General features: G+C 56.2%; 1 protein-coding gene across 8 annotated transcripts; it reads left to right on the top strand.

Moving 5' to 3' along the window:
* Window positions 1-373: 373 nt before the first annotated feature.
* Window positions 374-20,409, top strand: ZMIZ2 (zinc finger MIZ-type containing 2). 8 transcript variants are annotated; one of them, XM_054495043.2, is made up of 19 exons: window positions 374-469; window positions 8,002-8,113; window positions 8,239-8,353; window positions 8,748-8,950; window positions 9,179-9,362; window positions 9,638-9,898; window positions 11,070-11,249; window positions 11,943-12,020; window positions 12,217-12,385; window positions 13,236-13,380; window positions 13,482-13,692; window positions 14,628-14,733; window positions 15,009-15,166; window positions 16,170-16,237; window positions 16,677-16,745; window positions 17,073-17,317; window positions 17,905-18,074; window positions 18,162-18,404; window positions 19,231-20,409. In XM_054495043.2, exons 2-19 carry the CDS (start codon window positions 8,064-8,066, stop codon window positions 19,336-19,338), a joined length of 2,763 nt encoding a protein of 920 aa, XP_054351018.1. In that variant the 5' UTR covers window positions 374-469; window positions 8,002-8,063; the 3' UTR covers window positions 19,339-20,409. The 8 variants fall into 8 exon arrangements, 7 of the variants coding, with proteins under 7 accessions (XP_054351018.1, XP_063523418.1, XP_054351021.1 ...); XM_054495046.2 differs by having other exon boundaries at window positions 385-469; window positions 8,844-8,950; XM_054495042.2 differs by lacking the exon at window positions 374-469 and adding an exon at window positions 684-829.
* Window positions 20,410-22,796: the final 2,387 nt, after the last annotated feature.

The following is a 22,796-nucleotide window of genomic DNA, read 5'->3' as shown; positions in this document are numbered from 1 at the left end:
AGTGACTTTTTCCAGGAGGAGAACCACTGGGAAGAGAGAACTGAGCAGTGAGGAAAGCGAACTTGTTAAGTTTGGTTTTCCGCTTTAACGAGGAGCTTCCGAAGTCCTTTAATAAGATCCCCTCCCAAAAGTGGCACCTTGGGTCTCTCCGTCTCCCAGTCGTGTCCCCGCCCGCCGGGCCAGAGCAATGGACTCCCTGGAGGCAGAGGCGGCGCCGGCGGGGCGGATGGGGGAAGGGCAAGGACTCACTCTTCCTTTCCTCCTCCGCCGGGGCCCACCCCGAGCCCTGGCCCCGCCCCGGCCCCCTGGCTCCGCCTCCTCCCGACCCCGCCCCGGCACCTTGGCCCCGCCTTCCACTCGGCCCCGCCCCGGCGTCTTGGCCCCGCCTCCGCCGCCCGGCCCCGCCCCGCTCCCGGCGGACTGCGAGCAGGAAGAGCGCGGTGGCTCTGCCGACGCCGCGTTCGGAAAGGTGTGGAGGGGGCTGAGGGCGCAGGTCGCGATCAGGCTGCGTCTCCTGCCCGCCCAGCCACCTGCGGCCCTGGCCCCACCCTGCCGCTTTGGGCCGCTCGGGCTCGCGGCCGCCCCCGCCCCGAGCGCCGGCTCGGGGCTCTGCTGCTCTGGCCTGGGAGGCGGGGCCGGCTGCGCGGCGTCATGCATATGCATGAGCGGCGCGGCGGCGGCTCCATTGTGCCCTCGGAGCGGGCGGCGGCGCGATGGCGCGGGTGGCGGCGGCCCCAGGGCGGCGGGCGGCGCGGAGGGCGGGCTGAGCGCATGGAGCGGCGCGGGCCGGGGGCCGCCACGGCGAGGGGCCGGGCCAGGCCGGGCGGAGGTGAGCGGGGCCCTGGGGGTGGCCCCTGGCAACGCCGCCCGCGGGCAGGTGCGGGCCGGCGGGGGCGGGCAGGTGCTGCAGGTGCGGGCCGGCAGGTGCGGGCGGGCAGGTGTAGCCGGTCGCCCGGGGCGCCCCAGTTTCGCTGCGGCGCCACGGTAGGGTTCACAGCCGGGCTGGGGCTCGAGGCTCTGCCGCCCACCTGCCGGCACCTGCCATGCGTGCGTCGTGGTCTTGGGCAGGCTCGGCCCCGTGGGCGTCAGGGTCGTCCAGCCCTCCCCTGAGTCTTTGTTGGAGGCTGGCCGAGGGGTGTAAGCGGCGCTCGGGGTTCTCCTGAGCGATGAAGGCTGGCCGGGCCTTCGCTCCAACCTGATCGTTCCTAGCTCTGGGGCCAGGCAGTCTCACCTACATGGTACGCCCCTCCGCTCCTACTTACGTGCCCACCAGCAGGGCGATGTGGGAGCCCTCTGAGGCCGTCACCTGCTCGCGGAGGAGCTGTTCCACTCCTGGGCTGAACGACGCTGAGCTGCCAGCCCCCAGCTGCCAGTTTTGATGGGGACACCCCTTTCCAAACTGGACATAGTGAAGCTCAGGCGTGAGGATGCTCTGCTCCCCTGAGGTGCCTTGTCTTCCCTAGTGCCAGGTGTCCTTCACCGTGGCACCCCCACCCGGTGCCTTGTTTACCCCTCCACCTACCCTGTCTCTCCTCCCATTCCCTGGACCCTCTGCCCTGCAGTGTTCTGCCTCTCCTTCTCCCTAGGGTATCCTCTTTCCAGTATTACAGAATATCCATGGTGGTGTCTTTAATTTATGTCATCGCAGATTTCACAGGGACACACACAGAACATGTGACTTGGTCTGAGACCGTGGTGATTACGGATAGGATGGACACAGACTCACCACCAAGTTCTGGCAAGCTAGAACCAGAGGGCATCCCTTGATGCTTAGTGTGGAAACAGGAGAAGTGAAGGAATCTTAACTTCCAGGGGTACTGACCTCTAGCCCTTGTCATGCCCAGGGGATAGTTACAAGCTGGAAGTGTAATTGAAGAGAACAAGCAGGTGACAGTTGCCAGTGTAGATTTCTGAAGGACAGGCCTAAGATGTTTGGGGAGCATCCTGATTATTGGGATTGAGCTCTCAAGGGCTGATGACATGAAGGTGGTCATGTGTCCTCAGTCCTAGGATGCCACCAGATATCCATCTTACACATTATAAACTGATGCCAGGTTAAGGTTGTCCCTTCAGCTGTTCACTGAAATGTCTTATGCCTGGGCCATTGCTTATTCCTGGACTTTTTGATGAACTCTGCATCCTGACTTAGCCCCACGCTTAAGACAGTTTAGTACTGTGGCCTTACAGGTAGAGGGGGCAGGACTTTCAGCTACTGCACATGTGAGTACCCCACTTTTTGCTACCAAGGACCCCGCTCCTGCCCCATTCCAGAGCCATCATTTCTTCAAGACCCTTTGACTCCATTGTCACCTGGGTTGGATCCTGACCCTGTAATCTTGGAGACAGTGAGTCCTGATTTGTGACCTATTGAGAAGGGTTGCCTGCCACAGGGCCCACTTGCTGGTCCTGCTCCTAGCTGACTAGGCACGCAGAGAGGTGGCATGGAACAAGGCTCAGGAAGTCAACCAGGAGACTTGGGGGTGCAGCTACTCTGGGACACTCGGGGAAGAGAGGTCTGGGTAGTGAGTTCTGTAACTCTGTCTAGAGGAAGATGTGATCTGACCCCCGAGAAAGGCTTGTGGCCCTCTAGACTGACCTTGTCCATCTCTCAAGGGGTCCTAGCTTCCAGCTGGAGTTAGTTTACAAGGAAAGCGCCAGGCACTAAGACCCTTGGTGGGCATCGGCCTTGCGTGATCTGGGATCCAGATTCAAGGCTCCAGGCTTGTTCCCAACCCAGACTCAAAGCCAGGAGATGGGAAGAGGATCTGCACACACACAACGCAGAACACTTCCCTATGATCAGGGGCACAGGGTCAAGGATACCAGACCTGGAGACTGGAAGTCTTTTCAGAGAGACTGTCCTCACAGAGGAGACCAGAGGCATGAGTTTGGGTCGGCAGGAAATCCCCCTGTGCAGTGAAGAGTAAGCTCAGAGGGAACTGGAAATCTTTGTGGTCTCTGTCCACAGCAGAGAAGCATCAGGGGTGGAATTCCCCAGGCTCATGTGACATAGGAGCCTGCTGTGGGCTCCTCCCCTCCTTGTACCTGCCCTGTGCCCCTTCTCCCCAGCTCACTGCATTTCCTAGATCTGAGGCTCTCAAACTACAGTTCCTGGACCAGCAGCAGTACTAGCTGCAAACTTGTTAGAAATTCTGGGCTTAGGCCCCAGCCCATCCTACTGACTTCAGGTGGGGCTGGGCAGCCTGTCATCACCAGCTGCAAGCTGGTTTTGATGTGCTGCAGTTGGGGAGCTGCTTCCCTAGGTGACCTAAAATGAGGCAGTGCTGCACGGAGTGCTGCCTGCACTTTGAGGCCTTTGACCAGGGGCGGGGGAGGGGCACATCTGCTTGCCTGCCAGATTCCCTCCCTGTTCTTCTTGGGACAGCAAAGTGGCCAGCCAACCCAACCAGCTTTCTGGTGGGGAAGGATTGTCACAGCAGTTCTGTGGAGACAGAAGGCTGGTGGTAGCAGTTGTATTGTAATTAAACTTTTTATTTTGAAATTATTGGCTGGACACGGTGGTGCTCACCTCTAATCCCAGCACTTTGGGAGGCCGAGGTGGGCGGATCACTTGAGGTCAAGAGTTCAAGACCAGCCTGGCCAACATGGCGAAACCTCATCTCAACTAAAAATACAAAAATTAGCCAGGCATGGTGGTGTACACCTGTAGTCCAGTTACTCAGGAGGCTGAGGCAGGAGAATCGCTTGAACCTGGGAGGCGGAGTGAGCCGAGATCGTGCCACTGCACTCCAGCCTTGGTGACAGAGCAAGATTCCATCTCAAAAAAAAAAAAAAAAAATTAAAGATTCATGTGCATTATAAGAAATGACACAGAGAGATTTATTCTGTCCTTTACCCAGTTTCCCCCAATGGTAACATCTTGGAAAACTAGTGCAACATTGCACCAGGACACTACGTTGATTAAAGAGGTTACAGCCTGTTGCCTTCTTTTTTTTTTTGAGATGGAGTTCCACTCTTGCTGCCCAGGCTGGAGTGCAGTGGTGCCATCGGCTCACTGCAACCTCCACTTCCCGGGTTCAAGTGATTCTCCTGCCTCAGCCTCCTGAGTAGCTGGGATTACAGGCGCCCACCACTATGCCTGGTTAGTTTTTGCCCAGCTAATTCCTATGTTTTTAGTAGAGATGGGGTTTCACCATGGTGGCTAGGCTGGTCTCGAACTCCTGACCTCAAATGATCCGCCCACTTCAGCCTCCCAAAGTGCTGGGATTACAGGTGTGAGCCACGGTGCCCAGCCTGTTGCCTTGTTATATTCACGCCCACCTTCCTCCTGCCAAAATTATAGAAATGGAGAAGAGATTAGTACCTTTCTCTTTACCCCCACATTTAACCCCTGGCGATCACCAATCTGTTCTCCATTTCCCTAATTTTGGTGTGTCAAGAATGCTAAATAAAGGAATCGTACACCGTGTAGCCTCTTGGGATTGGCTTTTCCACTGAGCATTAATTCTCTGGAGATTAATCCAGGTTGTTGCATATATCAGTAGTTCATTCCTTTATATTGCATCCAGGCTATGGATGTACCACCGTTGATTTAACTATTCATCCATTGAAGGACATCTGGGCTGTTTCCATTCCATGGCTATTACAAATAAAGCAGTTATAAACATTTGTGTACAGGTTTTTATGTAAACATAAGTTTTCATTTCTCTGAGATAAATGTGTACAAGTGCTGTTGCTGGGTCATAGTAGGGTAGCTGCTTCCTTAGTTCCATATGATACGGCCAGACTGTTTTCCAGAGTGGCTGTACATTTTACATTCCCACTAGTAATGTGTGAGAGATCCAGTTTCTCCTTGCCAGCATTTAGTGATGTCACTATTTTTTATTTTAGCCATTCTGATGGATGTATAGTGATATCTCACTGTGGTTTTAATTTGCATTTCCCCACTGACTAGTGATGCTGAGCATCTTTTCTTATGCTTATTTGCCATCTGTATATTCTCTTTGGCAAAGTGTCTCTTTGTGTTTTTTGCTTATTTTCTAATTGGAGTTTTTAATTTTAATTTCTTTTTTTTTAGTTTTGAGAATTCTTTTTTTGTTTTGTTTTGTTTTTTAAATCATGGTTCACTCTGTCATCCAGGCTAGAGTACAGTCACATGATCATGTCTCACCCCAGCCTCCACCTTCTGGGGTCAAGTGATTCCCCCACTGCAGCCTCCTGAAAAGCTGGGACCACAGGTGCATGCCACCACGCCCAGCTAATTTTTAAATTTCTTGAGGAGACGGGGGTCTCACTCTGTTGCCCAGACTGGTCTTGAACTCCTGGGCTCAAGCAGTCCTCCTGCCTCGGCTTCCCAAAGTGCTGGGATTATAAGTGTGAGCCACTGTGCCTGGCTGAGAATTCTTTATATGTTCTAGATACTAGTCCTTCGTTGGATATGCAGCTTGCAAATATTTCTCCTGGCCTGTAACTTATCTTTTCATCCTCTTAAGAGGGCCTTTCACGAAGGAAAAATTTTAATTTTGATGAAGTCCAGTTTATCATTTTTTTTCTTTTATGGATCATGCCTTTGGTATCAGGTCTAAGAGCTCTTTGGCCTAGATCGCAAAGATTTTATCCTATGTATTTTCCTGAATATTTTATAGATTTATGTTTTACAGTTAAATCTATAAACCATTTTGAGTTACTTTCTGTATAAGGTGTGAAGTTTAGGTGTTTTTTGTTTGTTGTTTTGATGCCCAGTTGCTTCATTGTCCCAGCACCATTGGTTGGAAAGGCTGTCCTTCCTCCTTTGAATTGCTCTTGCGCCTTTGTCAGACATCGTTTGGGCCTATTTGTGCAAATCAATTTCAGATGCTCTGGTCTCACCTGTTGGCCCATGGTTCTGTTCCCCTGTTGGTACCACACAGTTTTGATTACCATATCTATATTCTAAGTCCTAAAATCTGTGTATGGCTGCTCAAGTCCCCACCCAGCAGCTCTGGGGAGGAGTTTCTGGCTGTTGGCAGGTTCCTCTGTCCCCCAACATCACTATTCCTGAGTCAGGCTATGGGACTGGGATTGCCACCCCTACCTTGCCTGGCTGGGCCATCTCAGCTCCCAGGCCTGTTCTTGCCCAGAGTCCAGGTGCCTGGAGCTTTCTGGAGCCATCAGCCCCTGGTTTTCCTCACCCCTGCTTCCTGGGCAGGACTTGGTCTGGGGGAGCAAGGGGAGGAGCCTATGGGCCGGGAATCAAGTCTTGCCTCCCCTGAGGGTGTGAGGAAGTCCAGAACACTGCCCTCTCCCTCTTCCCTAATTGGTACCCCCCAGTCCCAGTGCTCGGTGATGGGAAGATCCAGTGAAAGGCCACATGCTTAGACTCCCCAGGCAGAGCTCAGCTCTACTTCTCACCTGTTCTGGGGCCCTGGGCACACAGCTCGCCCTCAGAATCTCCAGGTCTATATTTTGAGGGGTGAGGCTGTTCCTACCTCCATTGGTGAGGCTCTCGGTCAGCACAAGAAATGGCTGCCTAGATGAATGCGGGGCCACCCTCTCCTGGGGCAGGGAGAGGTCATGTGAGTGCTGCGATGGCAGGATGGCACCAGTGGTCAGCACACCTCAGGTGGCATGTCTGTGTGTGTGGCAGCCTTGTAGGCTCTAAAAGGGAGTAGTATCCAAGGCGAGCATGCCTGGGGACTCCTGAGAAACAGCTGAAGCGGCCTCTCCTGTGCTGCAGCCAGTGTTCCTCTGTGGATAGCCCAGGCAGGCAGAGGTGGACATGGCAGGTGGTCCTGGGAGTGTCAGGACCCAGGGTAGTGCCAGTGAGGGCCCTTCAGGGACAGTCCAGGGGCAGGCCCCCAGGGGATGTCTGGGCCTGCTTTGGTAAGGGGCTTGCTTGTGGCAGTGTTGGAAGGCGTGGCACTCGGAAGCAGCCTGAAGGTGTGGTCACTTCCGTGGCTTGTTTACTAAATGGGGAGAGCAAACTTAGCGTGGCACGTAGAAGTCCCATGGTGCCAGCACTGTGGTCCTGCAAGCGTCCTCCCTGACACACCCCCTCTGCTGCTCTGTCCTGAGCACCAGGTCACTGGTATCCACTCAGCCCTATCTTGCAGAGTCACTTCAGTGTCCCCCCAGCCCCTTTCTTAGAAACACTGGCCAAGTCGCAGTCCCTGCCAGGTCTGTGGGTGCCCACCCTCCATCTATTGTGCTGTGTGACCGTGCCCTCTCCTGGGGGTGTCATGGATGGGCCATTGGGTCTGCCTGCCTGGCCCTTATGACCATATCAGCCTCAGGCAGCCCCCACTTGGTGGAATCTGGGTCAGTTCTGAGGTCCCCTGGTCTGGAGCCCTTCTACTACCCTAAGGAGGGCCTTCTTGTTGGGAGGGGCTGCTAGCCAGAGCCCAGGTTACTGGCCCCACACCCCATTTCAGGAGATATCCTGCATGTCGCTCCCCAAGGCCGGGATGGAGAGTTGTTGGTTGACCACTGCACTCCTGTGATCCCTGCACCCCTGCGCTCTCCTCCTTGGCTTTCTCAGCCCCTGGCCTCCAGAATCACCTATGCCCCTAGCTGGGCTACTCAGGGTAGACAAGACCTTGAGGAGGGAGTCTCCTCACCTCCACTGGCCCCCTGTCCTTCACCCCAGGGCCTTCTGTGGGGTTACTGACTACTGGCTCCTCTCTAAACCCCAGTTTCCACGGGGTAGCTAGGATTGTCTCTGGCTTTATAAGGATAGCCAGGCCTTGGTGTGGGCGGGAGAGTGGGGAAAGTATTTGGAATCAGGAAGTCCATCTCTAGGGTTGATCCAGGGACTCTGGGTGGCAGGGCCTGGGTCAGAAAGGGTTCATGCTGGCCTCCAGGCTGGATTTGTGGGGGCAGACCCTCACCAGAGTGGGTGGGGTGGGTCAGTACTAGGCCCTTCCACTGCCTTGCCTGCCATCAGAGCCCAGGGGTCCCTTATTGAGAAAGAGGTGGGGCCTGCTGGCACCGGGGTCCCTCCACCCTGCTGAAAGGGTCTCCTGGCTGCATCTCAGCTAACATCCCTTCCTTCCTGTCGGGCAGCCAGAGCAACTGAGTTCCAGATAAAAACTGTCAGACCCGGCCTGTAGGCTGCTCCATTGCCAATGAACTCCATGAACCCCATGAAACCTGCCCTGCCCCCTGCGCCACACGGGTGAGTGTGGGCTCCTCTGCCCACCCCTCAGGCCCTGGGGTTGGGGGTGGCATTTCTGGAAGATCCTAGACTCTTGGACACCAATGGCTTCCTGACCCAGGCCTCAGCAGCCTCTTTCCCTGCAGTGATGGTTCATTCGCATACGAGTCTGTGCCTTGGCAACAAAGCGCCACTCAGCCGGCTGGATCGCTGTCCGTGGTCACTACTGTGTGGGGAGTTGGCAACGCGACACAGAGCCAGGTAAGCACCCACTGGCGCCCCACCCCTGAGCAGACAGAGCCTCCCAGCACTTGGCAGTGCTTAGTGCCTCCTCAGAGCTCTGAGAGACAAAGAGGCTGAGAGGTGAGGACAGAGAGGCTGAGGCATGACATGAGGATGGGGCCTCCTGAGTTCCTTAAGTCTTTGGACACTGGTTCTCTTTCCACACCTGCTGTGGGATTTTCTTCTCCTGTCTTCACCTAGCCTTCACAAAATGCCCCAACCTACCTGTGGACAGCTGCTTTCCCTGCTTCCCTTGCTATACCCTGTTTCCCCCAACCCACTTGCCAGGCCTGTTGGTTTCTAGCACTTTGGAGCTGCTGCATGAAGCACGTTGTTTGGCTGGTTCCCTTTGGTGATTCCTGCTTCCTCATAGGTTTTGGGGAACCCCATGGGCCCTGCAGGGAGTCCCTCTGGCAGCTCCATGATGCCTGGTGTGGCAGGGGGCAGCTCCGCCTTGACCTCCCCACAGTGCCTGGGACAGCAGGCGTTTGCTGAAGGCGGCGCCAACAAGGGCTACGTGCAGCAAGGCGTGTACAGCCGCGGGGGCTACCCTGGGGCCCCCGGCTTCACCACCGGGTAAGCAAGTCCCCTCACCTGGCAGGTATGCTAGGAGCCATCAATCTGGCAGGCACCTCAGAACTGTGGCGCTGATCAGCTGGACGTTCCCTCTCTGCTTCCTGACAGCTGTAGTGGAGGGTCTAGAAAGAATGGGCTCCCCCTGGGTGCTGCATGCCTCTGGGGTGAGCACGGTCCTGGCCCTCATGAGCCCACGCAGACAGCGTGGCAATCCTGTGTCTCCTGCAGGTATGCAGGCGGCCCGGGGGGCCTGGGCCTCCCTTCACATGCTGCAAGACCCTCCACTGACTTCACACAAGCGGCAGCTGCTGCGGCTGTGGCTGCTGCGGCAGCCACTGCCACCGCCACAGCCACAGCCACCGTGGCTGCTCTCCAGGAGAAGCAGAGCCAGGAGCTGAGCCAGTATGGAGCGGTGAGCCCCCCTCAGCAGCTCCTCCCACGTGGCAGCCAGCCTGAGGGCCTGGGAGGAGGTACTCAGCCAGACAGTGGGCTCCAGGGACAAGCATGGAATATGCCAGGGCTCATGAAGCCAATAAAAGAGAGATGTGTGGGAAGGAGTGAGGGTCTGAGGGGAGAGGTTTCTGGGGTGTCTTGTGAAAGGGTATGGTGCCCACATGGGTGGTATGCCTATCTTTTGGAGCCCTTTGTGGGTGGGATCTGGACCATTCTTCTTTTTTCTCTTCCTAGATGGGGGCCGGACAGTCTTTTAACAGCCAGTTTCTGCAGCATGGAGGTCCCCGGGGGCCTAGTGTCCCCGCTGGCATGAACCCCACTGGCATAGGAGGGGTGATGGGCCCCTCTGGCCTCTCCCCCTTGGCTATGAACCCCACCCGGGCAGCAGGAATGACACCCTTGTATGCAGGGCAGCGTCTGCCCCAACATGGGTATCCTGGGCCTCCTCAGGCCCAGCCACTGCCCCGACAGGGGGTCAAGAGAACCTACTCTGAGGTGAGTGTCCAGGTCACCTAGTTTGGGGCCTTGGGTACCAACTCCCTCACCCAGGCACTCTTTAGAGCTGTGGTAAAGAGCAGGCTTCTGGCCGGGCGTGGTGGCTCACGCCTGTAGTCCCTGCACTTTGGGAAACCAAGGAGGGTGGATCCCTTGAGCTCAGGAGTTTGAGACCAGCCTGGGCAACATGGTGAAACCGTGTCTCTACAAAAATTAGCCTGGTGTGGTGGCATGTGCCTGTAGTCATAGCTACTTGGGAGGCAGAGGTGGGAGGATCGCCTGAACCAGAAAGTTGAGGGTGCAGTTAGCTGTGATCGCTCCCCTGCACTTCAGGCTGGGCAACAGGAGTGAGACCCTGTTCGAAAAAAAAAAAAAAAAGCAAAAGCCGGGCGCGGTGGCTCATGCCTGTAATCCCAACACTTTGGGAGGCTGAGGCAGGTGGATCACTTGAGGTCAGGAGTTCAAGACCAGCCTGGCCAATGTGGTGAAACCCCATCTCTACTAATAATACAAAAAATTAGGCCGGGCACGGTGGCTCACGCCTGTAATCCCAGCACTTTGGGAGTCCAAGGCGGGTGGATCACGAGGTCAGGAGTTCAAGACCAGCCTGGCCAGCATGGTGAAACCCCATCTCTAATAAAAATACAAAAAGCATTAGCTGGGCGCGTGGTGGCGGGCGCCTGCAGTCCCAGCTACTCGGGAGGCTGAGGCCGGAGAATTGCTTGAACCCAGCAGGCAGAGGTTGCAGTGAGCTGAGATCACGCCACTGTACTCCAGCCTGGGTGACAGAGTGAGACTCCATCTCAGAAAAAAAAAAAAAAAAAAAAATTAGCCGGGCGTGGTGGTGTGCACCTGTAATCCCAGCTACTTGGGAGGCTGAGGCAGGAGAATTGCTCGAACCCAGGAGGTGGAGGCTGCAGTGAGCCAAGATTGCACCACTGCACTTCAGCCTGGGCGACAGAGTGAGACTGTCTCAAATTTAAAAAAAAAAAAAAAACAGGCTTCTGCATGTGAGAACTGCCTGTGCCTGACAGTGTCACAGCAGGATCTTCAAGGGAACCAGGAAATCTCCATTCCCCCAACCCTGCCACACATGAGACTCCACTTTCCTTCTGGAACCAGCTCCCCTGATGCCTTTTTTCTCCCCTCGGGCATTTTGCCTCTTGTTCAGGTGTATCCAGGGCAGCAGTATCTGCAAGGAGGCCAGTATGCACCCAGCACCGCCCAGTTTGCGCCCAGCCCTGGGCAGCCCCCTGCCCCCTCCCCTTCCTACCCTGGGCACAGGCTGCCCCTGCAGCAGGGCATGACCCAGTCCCTGTCCGTGCCCGGCCCCACGGGACTGCATTACAAGGTAGGGCAGGCTCCTCTAGGCCCTGTGCTGGGCTCCATGCTGAGTGCTGTGGGACAGGGGACCTTGGGGCAGTCCTGTCCTCGAGAGCGACAGGGTGGCTAAACGGGCCAGCAGGATGTGTAGGTCCATGTGTGCTCATGGACCACAGCTCTACAGGAGATGGCGGGTGTGGGGTGGGGGCATTCTGACCAGTGCAGGAGCTGCTCCTGGAGTTTGGGATCCAGTTCTGAAAGGACCCTCTACAAGAGTCATACATCTCAGGGGTATCCCGTGCAGGGAACAGCAGGCGGGCACCCAAAACATTTGAACGTTCTTTACGGAAAAGTGTCCTCATTCTTTCTGCTTGCTGCAGAGAAATCCAGTGAGAGGACAGGCCCTCGCTGCTGGCCATGCACCCTTTCTGGGTACATGGGCAGAGCGCACCTCTCTGGGAGCCTGGGTGTGCTGGGTGGTGCAGCTTGGGGGAGGAGAGGAGGAGGGCTTAGCGTGCCTTTGTCTTTTCAGCCCCTCCAACCTGTTTGATCATTTTCCTCTGTGGCTATGATTGCTTTAAGTAGTGTTACTTGTAGATTATTTGGAAAATACAAGAGAGTGTAAAGAAGACCGTGTATGGTGGGCTTCTAGGGTCAGGTCCAGGGGGCCCGGCAGGGGTCAGGCTGGAGCCCCAGGTGCATGCAGTTTTCTCTCCCGCAGCCCACAGAGCAGTTCAACGGGCAGGGCGCCAGCTTCAACGGGGGCAGCATCAGCTACAGCCAACCTGGCCTGAGTGGGGTAGGGGGCCTGGCCGGGAGGATGGGCCGGGAGGCTCACCGGGTGGGCATATGGAGAGAGGGCGACCGGGCAGGCACCCGTGGGGCTGCCTCCTGTCCACCTCTGTTATCATGGTTCCCAGTGGGTGCGCCGTGAACAGACTCCACTCCCATCCACCCTGGCAATCTGCCTTGACTGTTTGTGCTCAACCCTACAGCCTACCCGTTCCATCCCGGGCTATCCCAGTTCCCCACTGCCAGGGAACCCCACGCCACCCATGACCCCAAGCAGCAGCGTCCCTTACATGTCACCAAGCCAAGAGGTCAAGTCTCCCTTCTTGCCTGATCTCAAGCCCAACCTCAACTCCTTGCACTCATCGCCCTCTGGTAAGTCTGTCCACTCTTGGGACAACGGGGTGACAAGGCCAGGGTGGGCATGGGGGAATCACAGGACTCCAGAGAGTCCTGTAGGAGCTTGGGGGACAGGTGGTGGCTTCCATATCCCTAAGAAAAGGGCTGGGTGTGGTGGCTCACACTTGTAATCCCAGCACCTTGGGAGGCTGAGCACAAGAGTTCAAGGTTACCGTGAGTATGATCTTGCCACTGCACTTCAACCTGGGTCCCAAAGCAAGACCCTGTCTTAAAAAGAAAAAAAGGCCAAGGATTCCATCTTCTTAAAGACAAGTCGCTTAGTGCCAAGCCTTCACCTTTTTGTTCTGTTTGTGGCTTTCTTTGCAAAGGAGGCTGTGGCTCTTCTCTCCCCTGCGCACAAAATGTTGTATATAATTTCAGGGGATTTATGAACCCCGGAAGCCTATTCCAGGGAGACCACAGCAGCAGAAGTTGGGATCGCAGAACTCTAAACGGAGCTGTAGGGCAATTGCAGGAGGCCCTCACACACCTTGGCCTCCCAGTCTCTCTGAAAGCACTGGAAACACCTTTTGTCTGGGTTGGGGACATGTTCCCCTATTATGGTTTAGGGGACACTGGGCTGGGCTGCTGAGGCAGGAGGCAAGACAGAACATCATGACTGAATGCCCAGGCCTCAGGAGAGATGCTGCCCGTGGCCCCAGCCGCAGGGTACCACTCAGGCCTGCCAAGCAGTGCCTGACAGGAGGGGCTCCCTTCACCAAGGTCCCTGCTGGGAAGGTGGCTGGGGAGCCGCTGCCCTCCTTGAGTGGCACAAGACGCTCTGGCTGGGGCAACCCAGCTCACAGCCAGTGGCCTCTGCTCCCAGGAAGCGGGCCTTGTGACGAGTTGCGGCTGACCTTCCCTGTGCGCGATGGGGTGGTCCTGGAGCCCTTCCGCCTGCAGCACAACCTGGCTGTAAGCAACCACGTCTTCCAGCTGCGAGACTCAGTCTACAAGACGCTGATAATGAGGTGAGCTCCGCCTGGCCCCCACCTGACCCCCACGAGGCTCTGTTCCTCCTCCCACACTCTCAGGGCCCGTTTTCTGGGTGTCCACCCATCTTCCTGAGCAGGCCTGACCTGGAGCTGCAATTCAAGTGCTACCACCACGAGGACCGGCAGATGAACACCAACTGGCCAGCCTCGGTGCAGGTCAGCGTCAATGCCACGCCGCTCACCATCGAGCGTGGCGACAACAAGACCTCGCACAAGCCACTCTACCTGAAGCATGTGTGCCAGCCAGGCCGCAACACCATCCAGATCACCGTCACCGCCTGCTGCTGCGTGCGTGTCCTGCGCCGAGGGGGCGGTGCCGTGGGGTGGGGCGGGGTGTGGGCGGGGCCTGGCCCAGCGGCGCAGTGGGAGCGGAGCCAGGACATGGGCGGGCCGGGCTGCAGCACCATCATCAGATCATGCCTCCGCCTGCTGTTTTGCTGCCCACCGCCTGCTGTAGCATGTGTGCCCCCTTGGGGGGTGGAGAGCAGGACGTGGAGGCTTTATTATTTCAGAAAAATGCATTGCTTCTCTTTGTTACTGCCTTGTATTTCCATTTTAATCTGTCATCCTTGCCCTTTAGGAAAGTGATCCAGTAATACACCCTAGCTGTTTTCCAGTTAGAATAAATTGACTAGATTTGATGCTCACATTAATTATGTAAGAGAAACCAGGATATGCGGAAAGCTCATGGAGCTCGGAGTCCCCAGCTGATCAAGCATTACCGGTTCTAGCAAGCATCAGGGTCACCCTTGGGCTAGAGGAGAAAGACATGGCTTATGAGTGCACTAGTCAGCCTGGGCGTGAGGGCCTTGGGGATGGGTTGGCCACACACCACATTCTCTGGGATGTGGCAGATGTCAACACAGGCCCAGCATCTGTGACTGTGGATATGCAAGCAGGGGGAACGTTCAAGGGGACTTGAGGTGATTCTCTTCATGGAGAGGTGGTGACTGGGCAATGGTTAGACCGGCAGGATGCCCAGCACAGCTGTAGAGATGGGTACAAGTGTGGGCAGGGCACTGAGGCCAGGAAAGGCAGCTGGATTGGGCCAAGCCACTGAGGAGTTTTGTTGGCTGACCCCTCACCCCCAGCTCACCCTGGCCTCAGCCTTGTCCCTCCCCCACCTGGCAGCCCCTGACACACACACCCCAGCACACCCTTTACCTGGCCAGGGTGGCCCCTGGCCCAAGTACCCCCGATGACATCCTCCCTTTGTATTGCAGTCCCACCTCTTCGTGCTGCAGCTAGTGCACCGCCCGTCCGTCCGCTCGGTGCTGCAGGGCCTCCTCAAAAAGCGCCTCCTGCCTGCTGAGCACTGCATCACCAAGAGTGAGTGGCCTCTGCCCCTCAGCTGCCAGGCAGCCATCTCCATTCTGTGTGGCCCATGCCCAAGCCCAACAGTCCTCCTTGTGGGCACCTCCTCATGTCACACCAGGCCTTCTCCTTGGACAGGTGGCTCTGCAGTAGGGGCAGTGGTTAGCTCCAGGTGGCCCCTCAGAGCTGTCAGTGGGTCAGTGACTGGGTCCCTGCCTCGTTGGCATCCCCATTCACACCTCCCCATCTTGGGGACCCTTTACTCAAGTCCTTTACCTTGTTGATGTCAGTAAAGCGAAACTTCAGCAGCGGCACCATCCCTGGCACCCCTGGGCCCAACGGAGAGGACGGGGTGGAGCAGACAGCTATCAAGGTGTCCCTGAAGTGCCCCATCACCTTCCGCAGGATCCAGCTCCCCGCCCGAGGTCATGACTGTCGCCACATACAGGTAGGTGGTTACTGCAGAGTCTTGCCGGAATTTGCTGCTGCTGAAATATCTTGAGTTGATACACCAGCGTCATTCTCTGGACAGACGTGAACTCTGAGTGCCTTGGCTGTCAGGCTGACAGGACAGGCCTCCCACACCAAGGAGGCAGGTGGGCCTGGCCCCCACGAGACTAGGCTATTTTTTCTTCCAAATACAATTATCATTTTACTAACTTTTTTACTGCCTGCTTCATTCATGGGTTCAAGTTTTGAAAGGCATAAGATTGCAGGGTCCAGTCTTCCTGCCCTACCCCCAAGGGTGACCATCGTTAGCGTCTGTTTTTGCAGAAATACTCTGGGTATGGACAAGTAGACGCACAGCCCACTGTCTCTGTGGTTACATAGTGGTCCCTATTGCACAAACTGCTCTGTGCTGTCGTTTTTCTTCTTTTAACACCACGTTCTGAGGCTGGGCGCGGTGGCTCATGCCTGTAATCCCAGCACTTCGGGAGGCCAAGGTGGGCGGATCGAGGTAAGGAGTTGAGACCAGCCTGGCCAGCATGGTGAAACCCTATCTCTACTAAAAATACAAAAATTAGCTGGGGCATGGTGGTGTGTGCCTGTAATCCCAGCTACTCAGGAGGCTGAGGTAGGAGAATCGCTTGAACCTGGGAGGCGGAGGTTGCAATGAGCTGAGATCGAGCCACTGCATTCCAGCCTGGGCGACAGAGCGAGACTCTGTCTCGAAACAAAACAAAAACACCATGTTCTGGAAGTGGGTCCCAGTCAGCACAGCTGCCCAATTCTTGCTTTGGCCACATGGCATTCCAGTCCCAGTGAGAGCTGTTTGGGCTGTTCCCAACCTTGATCCATTAGAATGATGTTGCAGTGAAAACCTGGTACATGCAGTATCTCAGTTATGCATGTAAATAAGTCACACATTCCTGAAAATGGATTACAGAGTGACCAGGTTTTCCCTGTCCTACCCACAGTGAGAAACTGACTTTCTCCCCATCTCTCTACAGTGCTTTGACCTGGAGTCATACCTGCAGCTCAACTGTGAGCGCGGGACTTGGAGGTGTCCTGTGTGCAAGTGAGTCTCAGATGCAGCATGTGATAGGGGAGGGGCTGGTGCTTTTAGAGGCTTTCATGGGTGAAACCTCCAACAACATCATCAAAGACACGAGCCTGGTGGGAGAAGTCACTGCATGGACTGGGATTGTGAGCTCAGCGCAGAGAGCTCGTATGGAGTGGCCTCATGCAGGGTCATCTCATGCAGTCACCTTGTGCAGAGTCACTTCACACAGGGTCACCACATGCACAGGATCACCTCACACAGGGTCAGTCACACAGGGTCACCTGGTACTGTCACCTCACACAGGGTCAGCTCACACAGAGTTACCTTGTTCAGTTGCCTCACACAGGATTGCCTCATGCAGGGTCACAGCTGACAGGGCTGAGAAATGAGAGGGCCTGTGCCCAGGACAAGGTTGTGCAAGGTCTCTGAGCTGTGTCCCTTTTTTTCCCCACAGCAAGACAGCTTTGCTGGAGGGCCTGGAGGTGGACCAGTACATGCTGGGCATCCTGATTTACATTCAGAAGTAAGCATCCTCTTCCTGTGATCCCCGCATCTGTGGCCACTGGAGGGCAGCCCCAGGACGTGTCGGGGGATGTCCCTTGCCAAGTGCAGCCTTCCAGCCTCTTTCCGGCATGGAGCAGGCTGGATTCCAGGCCAGAGACAGCGTGTGTGTCCTACCTGAGTGTTGGTGCTGGGCCCAGCTTCCTGCTCTATGTGGAAGGTGCTGGGTGGAAGCAAGCATTTGAGTGGGGGAACCTGCCTGGAAACTTAGCCCAGGGCTGGGAGGGGCAGTGGGTGCCGGGCCAGCAGCAGGCCAGGAGGTAACCATTCCCCACCTGACCCTGCCCAGCTCTGACTATGAGGAGATCACCATCGACCCCACGTGCAGCTGGAAGCCAGTGCCCGTGAAGCCTGACATGCACATCAAGGAGGAGCCGGACGGGCCGGCACTGAAGCGCTGCCGCACCGTGAGCCCCGCCCACGTGCTCATGCCCAGCGTGATGGAGATGATCGCCGCCCTGGGCCCCGGCGCTGCCCCCTTTGCCCCCCTGCAGCCCCCCTCAGTCCCTGCCCCCAGCGACTACCCTGGCCAGGGTAAGTACAGCAAGCTAGCCTTGAACCTCAGATGACCCTGGGCATATGGCTCCTTTCCCCAGATCAGTCTCCTCACCTGCAAGAATGTGGCTGTGCAGGTCACACACCTAGGTTATCAGTGTTTCCACACAAAACATGCCTCGGGGGCACCTCCAGCCCTTCCCATCTCAGGGAGGTGGCAGTGAAGGCACAGTCTCGGCTATGGTCCCAGGAAACAGACAGTGGGGCCTCCACTCTTCCTTCCCCCTGTTTGGATTAAGGGGCTCCTGGCTGGAACACCTCACAGGACTGGCCCCATCTGGGGCCCCCCTCTGGGACCCACCTCACACGCGTGGTGCATTTGTTTGTGGCTGCTCCCATTCCTATAACCTCCGAGACCTTCACTCCTAGGAATGTCCCAAGGCCAATTCCCTTGGCAGCAATGAGAAGAAATGCCCTTTTCCAAATAGCGACTTCTGCAAAACCCGCTGTTGTTTGTGGGTGAGCACTGCAAGTCCCACCCATGCCACAGCCAGCCTCCCTCCTGGCCCCTCTGCCAGCGGTGGCCTTCCCTAGCCCTCACCCAGGCCCCGACTCTCCTCTCACAGGTTCCAGCTTCCTGGGGCCTGGAACTTTCCCTGAGTCCTTCCCACCCACCACGCCCAGCACCCCAACCCTTGCTGAGTTCACCCCGGGGCCACCCCCCATCTCCTACCAGTCTGACATTCCCAGCAGCCTCCTGACTTCAGAGAAGTCTACCGCCTGCCTCCCAGGCCAGGTCAGTGCCATGCCGAGAGGCCAAGGGGCCCTGTCTCCCCAGGGGAGCCCCTGAGCTGTTTTAACAAGTTCTTCTCTCTGTCTTCAGATGGCACCAGCAGGTCACCTGGACCCGACTCACAATCCTGGGACACCAGGACTACACACCTCCAACCTTGGGGCCCCTCCAGGTCCCCAGCTGCACCATTCAAACCCTCCCCCAGCGTCCCGGCAGTCCTTGGGCCAAGCGAGCTTAGGACCTACGGGCGAACTGGCCTTCAGTCCTGCCACAGGCGTGATGGGGCCCCCCAGCATGCCTGGAGCCGGGGAGGCCCCAGAACCAGCTCTGGATGTGAGTACCAGGCCCCATGCTGGGGAGTGCGTGGGAGCCAGGGCTAGAGGTGGTGTGTCTGTTCCAGGTGCATTCTGGAAGGGAAGACAGTGACCCCTCAGAGAGCCGGTCAGATAAGGTCATCTAAATGCAGCTTTCGTTCATGAGTTAGATACCTGGAGTAGCTGTGGGTGGGATGCGATGTACCACATTTGTGTTCATGAGGGGCCTGGATTCCGTACGGGTGGATGCAGAGTCCTCAGAGGAGACTGCACTGGAAGCTGACAGCACGGTCCTTAGAGTCAAATTTCGTCTGTCCATTTGCTCAGTAGCCCTGGGTCTTGACTCACAGGTAGAATGGGAGTGCAAGCTCAGTACATGAAAGACAGAACTGACTGTCCCTGGACCATAATAGAAACCCATTGAAGTTCAACATGAAAAAAGTTAGGAAGAACAGCTCCAAGCAGAAAATCCAAGGGGTGTGGAATTCCACCACCAGCATTCACCTTGGGGCATCACCGTGGGGATCCCCACACAGGCTGATGCACAGAGGGAGTGTGGAGTGGCTGCACTCCCTCACATCCCGTTTCCTAGTGGTATTGAACAGCATGTTGCGAGCTGTTCTGGCCCCCGAGCAACCTTGCAGGGAGGTCCCAGGGGGTGGCGTGTGCCTCTTTGAGCACATGCAGGCCTATGGTGGGGCCCTGCACCCAGCCTGTGTGTGAGGAGGGGCTGCTCAGCATCCCCACTGTGCCTGGAGACAGGGCCGGGATGTGGTGACAGGATGGTCACTCAGGTGTGGCCAGTCAGTGACCAAAGCTGCTAACATAGTTCACTTTGTCCTCAGCTGCTCCCAGAACTGACCAACCCTGATGAGCTACTGTCCTACTTGGGCCCACCCGACCTCCCTACGAACAACAATGACGACCTGCTCTCTCTGTTTGAGAACAACTGATCCTGTGTTTACCCCAAGCCTGGCGGGGACACGCTCACAGATGTCACCACAGCCCTGCCCTTCATGCCCAGCCCCATGGGACACCCGGTGGTCTTTCCCAAACCTCCCCCAAAACACACCTGGAGCCAGAGCCTTCTGCCGCCAGCCCTGCCCCTGAATTGGAAGCAGCCCTGTGCTTGATTGGAGGGGCTCCCAGGCCGGCAGCCCTCACCACCTCCCTCTACCAAGCCTGCTGCTGCAGAACGGTTTTTGCTGAGGTGCCCCTGCCCAGCCCTGTCCAGCTTTGTCCACATACACATCTCACGCCCCTGGCCTCACAGCCTCACACCTTGTCCTTCCACCCCTGCCTGCCCCCACCCAGCCTGCTTCTCGTCCAGCATTGATCCTTCTGTTTCAACAACTCCTCCACTGGGCAGAGCTGGGCATCTGGCAGGGCTGGCTCTGTCCCCTGGGCCTTTGGCTCTAGTGGCCCCTGTGCCCAGCAGTCCAGCTCTTGGAACCTCGCTGAATGGCAGCCTCTTGGGGGCCTGGAGCTCTGGCAGCCCAGCCGTGTGTGGTGTCAGGTTCCTCTCCCCACCCCAGCTTCAAGCAGAGGCCTCGGGGTGGGGGAGCTACAAAGCACAACAATGTACATAGTGTAGAAACACTAACAGCTGAGAGAGGGGAGCCAGCTGTCCAGCCAGCATGTTCCTGTTGTACAGCCGGGTCTCCCTGTGCGCTCTGCTCCTTCCCATGTGCAGACAGATCAGGGAGGAACCTCCAGTGGGTGGGGGACAGTGAGCTTCGGCCCGGCCGAGGTAGGTGGGTGGGCTCTCAGATTCAGCTCTGTGTAAAGATTCTCTAGCGGGCTGCGCTCCCAAGTTCCCCTTCTCTGTGAAAGTGAAGAATTAGTACAGCTGTGTTTTTTAAAGCCACCTCTCCGTCTCCACCCCATGGGCCCACACCCAGGTGGGGGAGGAGGAAGCCACTGCATCTGTTGGCTCAGGGCCCCAGCCTGTGCGAGCAGGGCGCCTGGGCTGTTGTGTCTCCTGTCTGTGCCGATCTCTATTAAAGGACTCCCTCTTGGTGGGCCTGGCCGAGTCCCTCCTTCGTGCTCCCAGGGACTATTTTCTCCCCTGTAAGCCAGCGACCTGCCTAAAGCTTGGGCGTCTGTGCCTGCAAAGCTTGTGCAGGACCTGGGGGCCAGGTCGACCTTCAAGTGGCTTTTGGGGCCCCAGGTTGAGCTCTGGATGTTTCAAGCCAAGGCTCAGCTATTCCAGCCCCATAGTAAATTTCCTTTTCCCTGGAATTTTCCAAGTTGGCTTCAGCTGAAGAGCTGTTTTGTGAAGCGTCCCAGGTTTGCCCAGGAGAGACATTTGCCACTATGTCACCTTATCTGGGCTTGCCCTGGGGCACTGAGACAGTTGTTTGGCAGCCCCAGCCCAGCCAGGGGCTCATCCTTCTCAGCTCTTTTCCCTGGGAGGCCTCTGCTTGTCACTTCCCAGAGATTGCAGAGGTGTGTCCTGCCTACCATCTGCCTGTCCAGCTTGGTGGGGGTCCGGGTCACCCTTTCCTCCAGTCCTGGGCCCCATCCTTGAGGGCCTTCCCAGCCAGCCAGCAGGAGAGGCAAGAACTGGAGGAACATAGGAACCTAGGGGAGGAGGGGAGCGCTGGGCATCCTCAGGCTGGAGGCCAAGGCCTGCCCCTGGAGGCACTAGAGGAGGGCATCTGTCTGTGGGAGCCCAGAGGCTGCAGGGAGAAGAAGAAGGGAGGTATCTGGTATGAGCGTTACCCCTGTGACATTTGGGACCACACAGGTGGGCTTCCTTATTCCCTGACAAAGCCTCTGTTTCCAGCTCTTCTGCCCTCTGGATGAGGGAACAGAAGTGGAGGAAACAAAAGAAGCAGCAGCGCACAGATTCCTGTCGCTGGGTGCGGAGACAGCCCAGCAAAGTCCCACTCAGCCATGGCCTGATCCAGGCCCCGGGCCCTCCTTTCTTGGGTGTCAAATGACTGTGTCGTGGACATGTGATGCACCACCTGCCCTGCCTGTTGCAAATGTGATGCTCCTAGATGGAGTGGAGAAACCAGGAGACTGGGACAAGCAAAAGGCTGCAAACAACCCAGAAGCCCATCCTCAGAAGGCTGGAGAAATGATTGAGGAATGCATGGGCACCGTGGCCCTGTGCTCCATCACAAACACCTCTCAGAAACAACGTGGGGTGAAAAAGCAAGACAGTTCATACAGTATGATGCCATTTTTATAAAGCTCAAAACCAAATATGTATGGAATTCATACCCAGGTGCTAAAGTCATCAAGGAGGGCAGGGAGTCAGCACAACACAGTGCTCACCCGTGGGGAGGGGACAGAGCCGCGCTTAGGGAAGAGCAGAGAAGCTGGAGGTTCTGAACCTCAGGGTCAGTGGTGGCTTTGTGGGTTTCACTTTATTGTACTTTCTGTTTCACACATTTTCTTGTGAATGTGCCAAGTATTATATAAAAACCAAAAGGCTAACCAGACCTAACAGAATGCTCCACCCAATAGCAGAACACACATTTCTAAGTGCACAGGGAACATTCTCCAGGACAGACCACACATTAGTGCACAAAGCAAGTCTCAGTAAATTAGAGATCGGAATCCTGCAAACCACCTTCTCCAATCACAATGGAATAAAACCAGAAATCTATACCAGAAGGAAAATGAAAATTCACACGTACATGGAAATTGAACACACTTTTTAACAGCCAAAGGGTCAAAGGAGAAATCGCGAGGAAAATTAGAAAATAGAGATGGATGAAAACAACATACCAGAACTTAAGGAATGCGGCAAAAACTGCTCTGAGGGAAATTTATAGCTGCAAATGCCAACATTTAAAAAGATGCGACATCTTGGCTGGGTGTGGTGGCTCACGCCTATAATCCCAGCACTTTGGGAGGCCGAGGCAGGCAGATCACCTGAGGTCAGGAGTTCGAGACCAACCTGGCCAATGTGGTGAAACCCTGTCCCTACTAAAAATACAAAAGTTAGCCAGGCGTGGTGGCTCACACCTGTAATCCCAGCTATTCACGAGGCTGAGGCAGGAAAATAACTTGAACCCAGGAGGCAGAGGTTGCAGTGAGCTGAGATCATGCCATTGCACTCCAGCCTGGGAGACAGAGTGAGACTCTGTCTCAAAGAAAAAAAAAAAATTCCTAGAAAGATACAAATGACCAAAACTGTCCCAGGAAAAATAGAAAATCTGAACAGGGCCAGGTGCAGTGGCTCACACCTGTGATCCCAGCACTTGGGGAGAACTAGTTAGGAGGATGGCCTGAGGCCAGGAGTTTGAGACCAGCCTGGGCAACAGAGACCCCGCCTCGACAAAAACTTTAAAAATCAACCGGGTGTCATGGCACGTTCCTGTAGCCCCAGCTACTTGGGAGGCTGAAGCAGGAGGATAGCTAGAGCCCAGGAGTTCAAAGCTGCAATGACCTATGA

The sequence above is a fragment of the Pongo pygmaeus genome, chromosome 6, assembly GCF_028885625.2.
Source record: "Pongo pygmaeus isolate AG05252 chromosome 6, NHGRI_mPonPyg2-v2.0_pri, whole genome shotgun sequence".
NCBI classification, from domain to species: domain Eukaryota; kingdom Metazoa; phylum Chordata; class Mammalia; order Primates; family Hominidae; genus Pongo; species Pongo pygmaeus.
This window is presented reverse-complemented; position numbering and strand designations above follow the sequence as displayed.

What these genes read in the sequence shown, in the direction of transcription:
- ZMIZ2 (XM_054495043.2), top strand. Translation starts at nt 8,064, where the DNA reads ATGAACTCCATGAACCCCATGAAACCTGCCCTGCCCCCTGCGCCACAC. An exon ending in AGCTGAGCCAGTATGGAGCG is followed by an intron (nt 9,363 to 9,637) that starts GTGAGCCCCCCT and finishes TTCTCTTCCTAG; the next exon opens with ATGGGGGCCGGACAGTCTTT. An exon ending in CTTGCACTCATCGCCCTCTG is followed by an intron (nt 12,386 to 13,235) that starts GTAAGTCTGTCC and finishes CTCTGCTCCCAG; the next exon opens with GAAGCGGGCCTTGTGACGAG.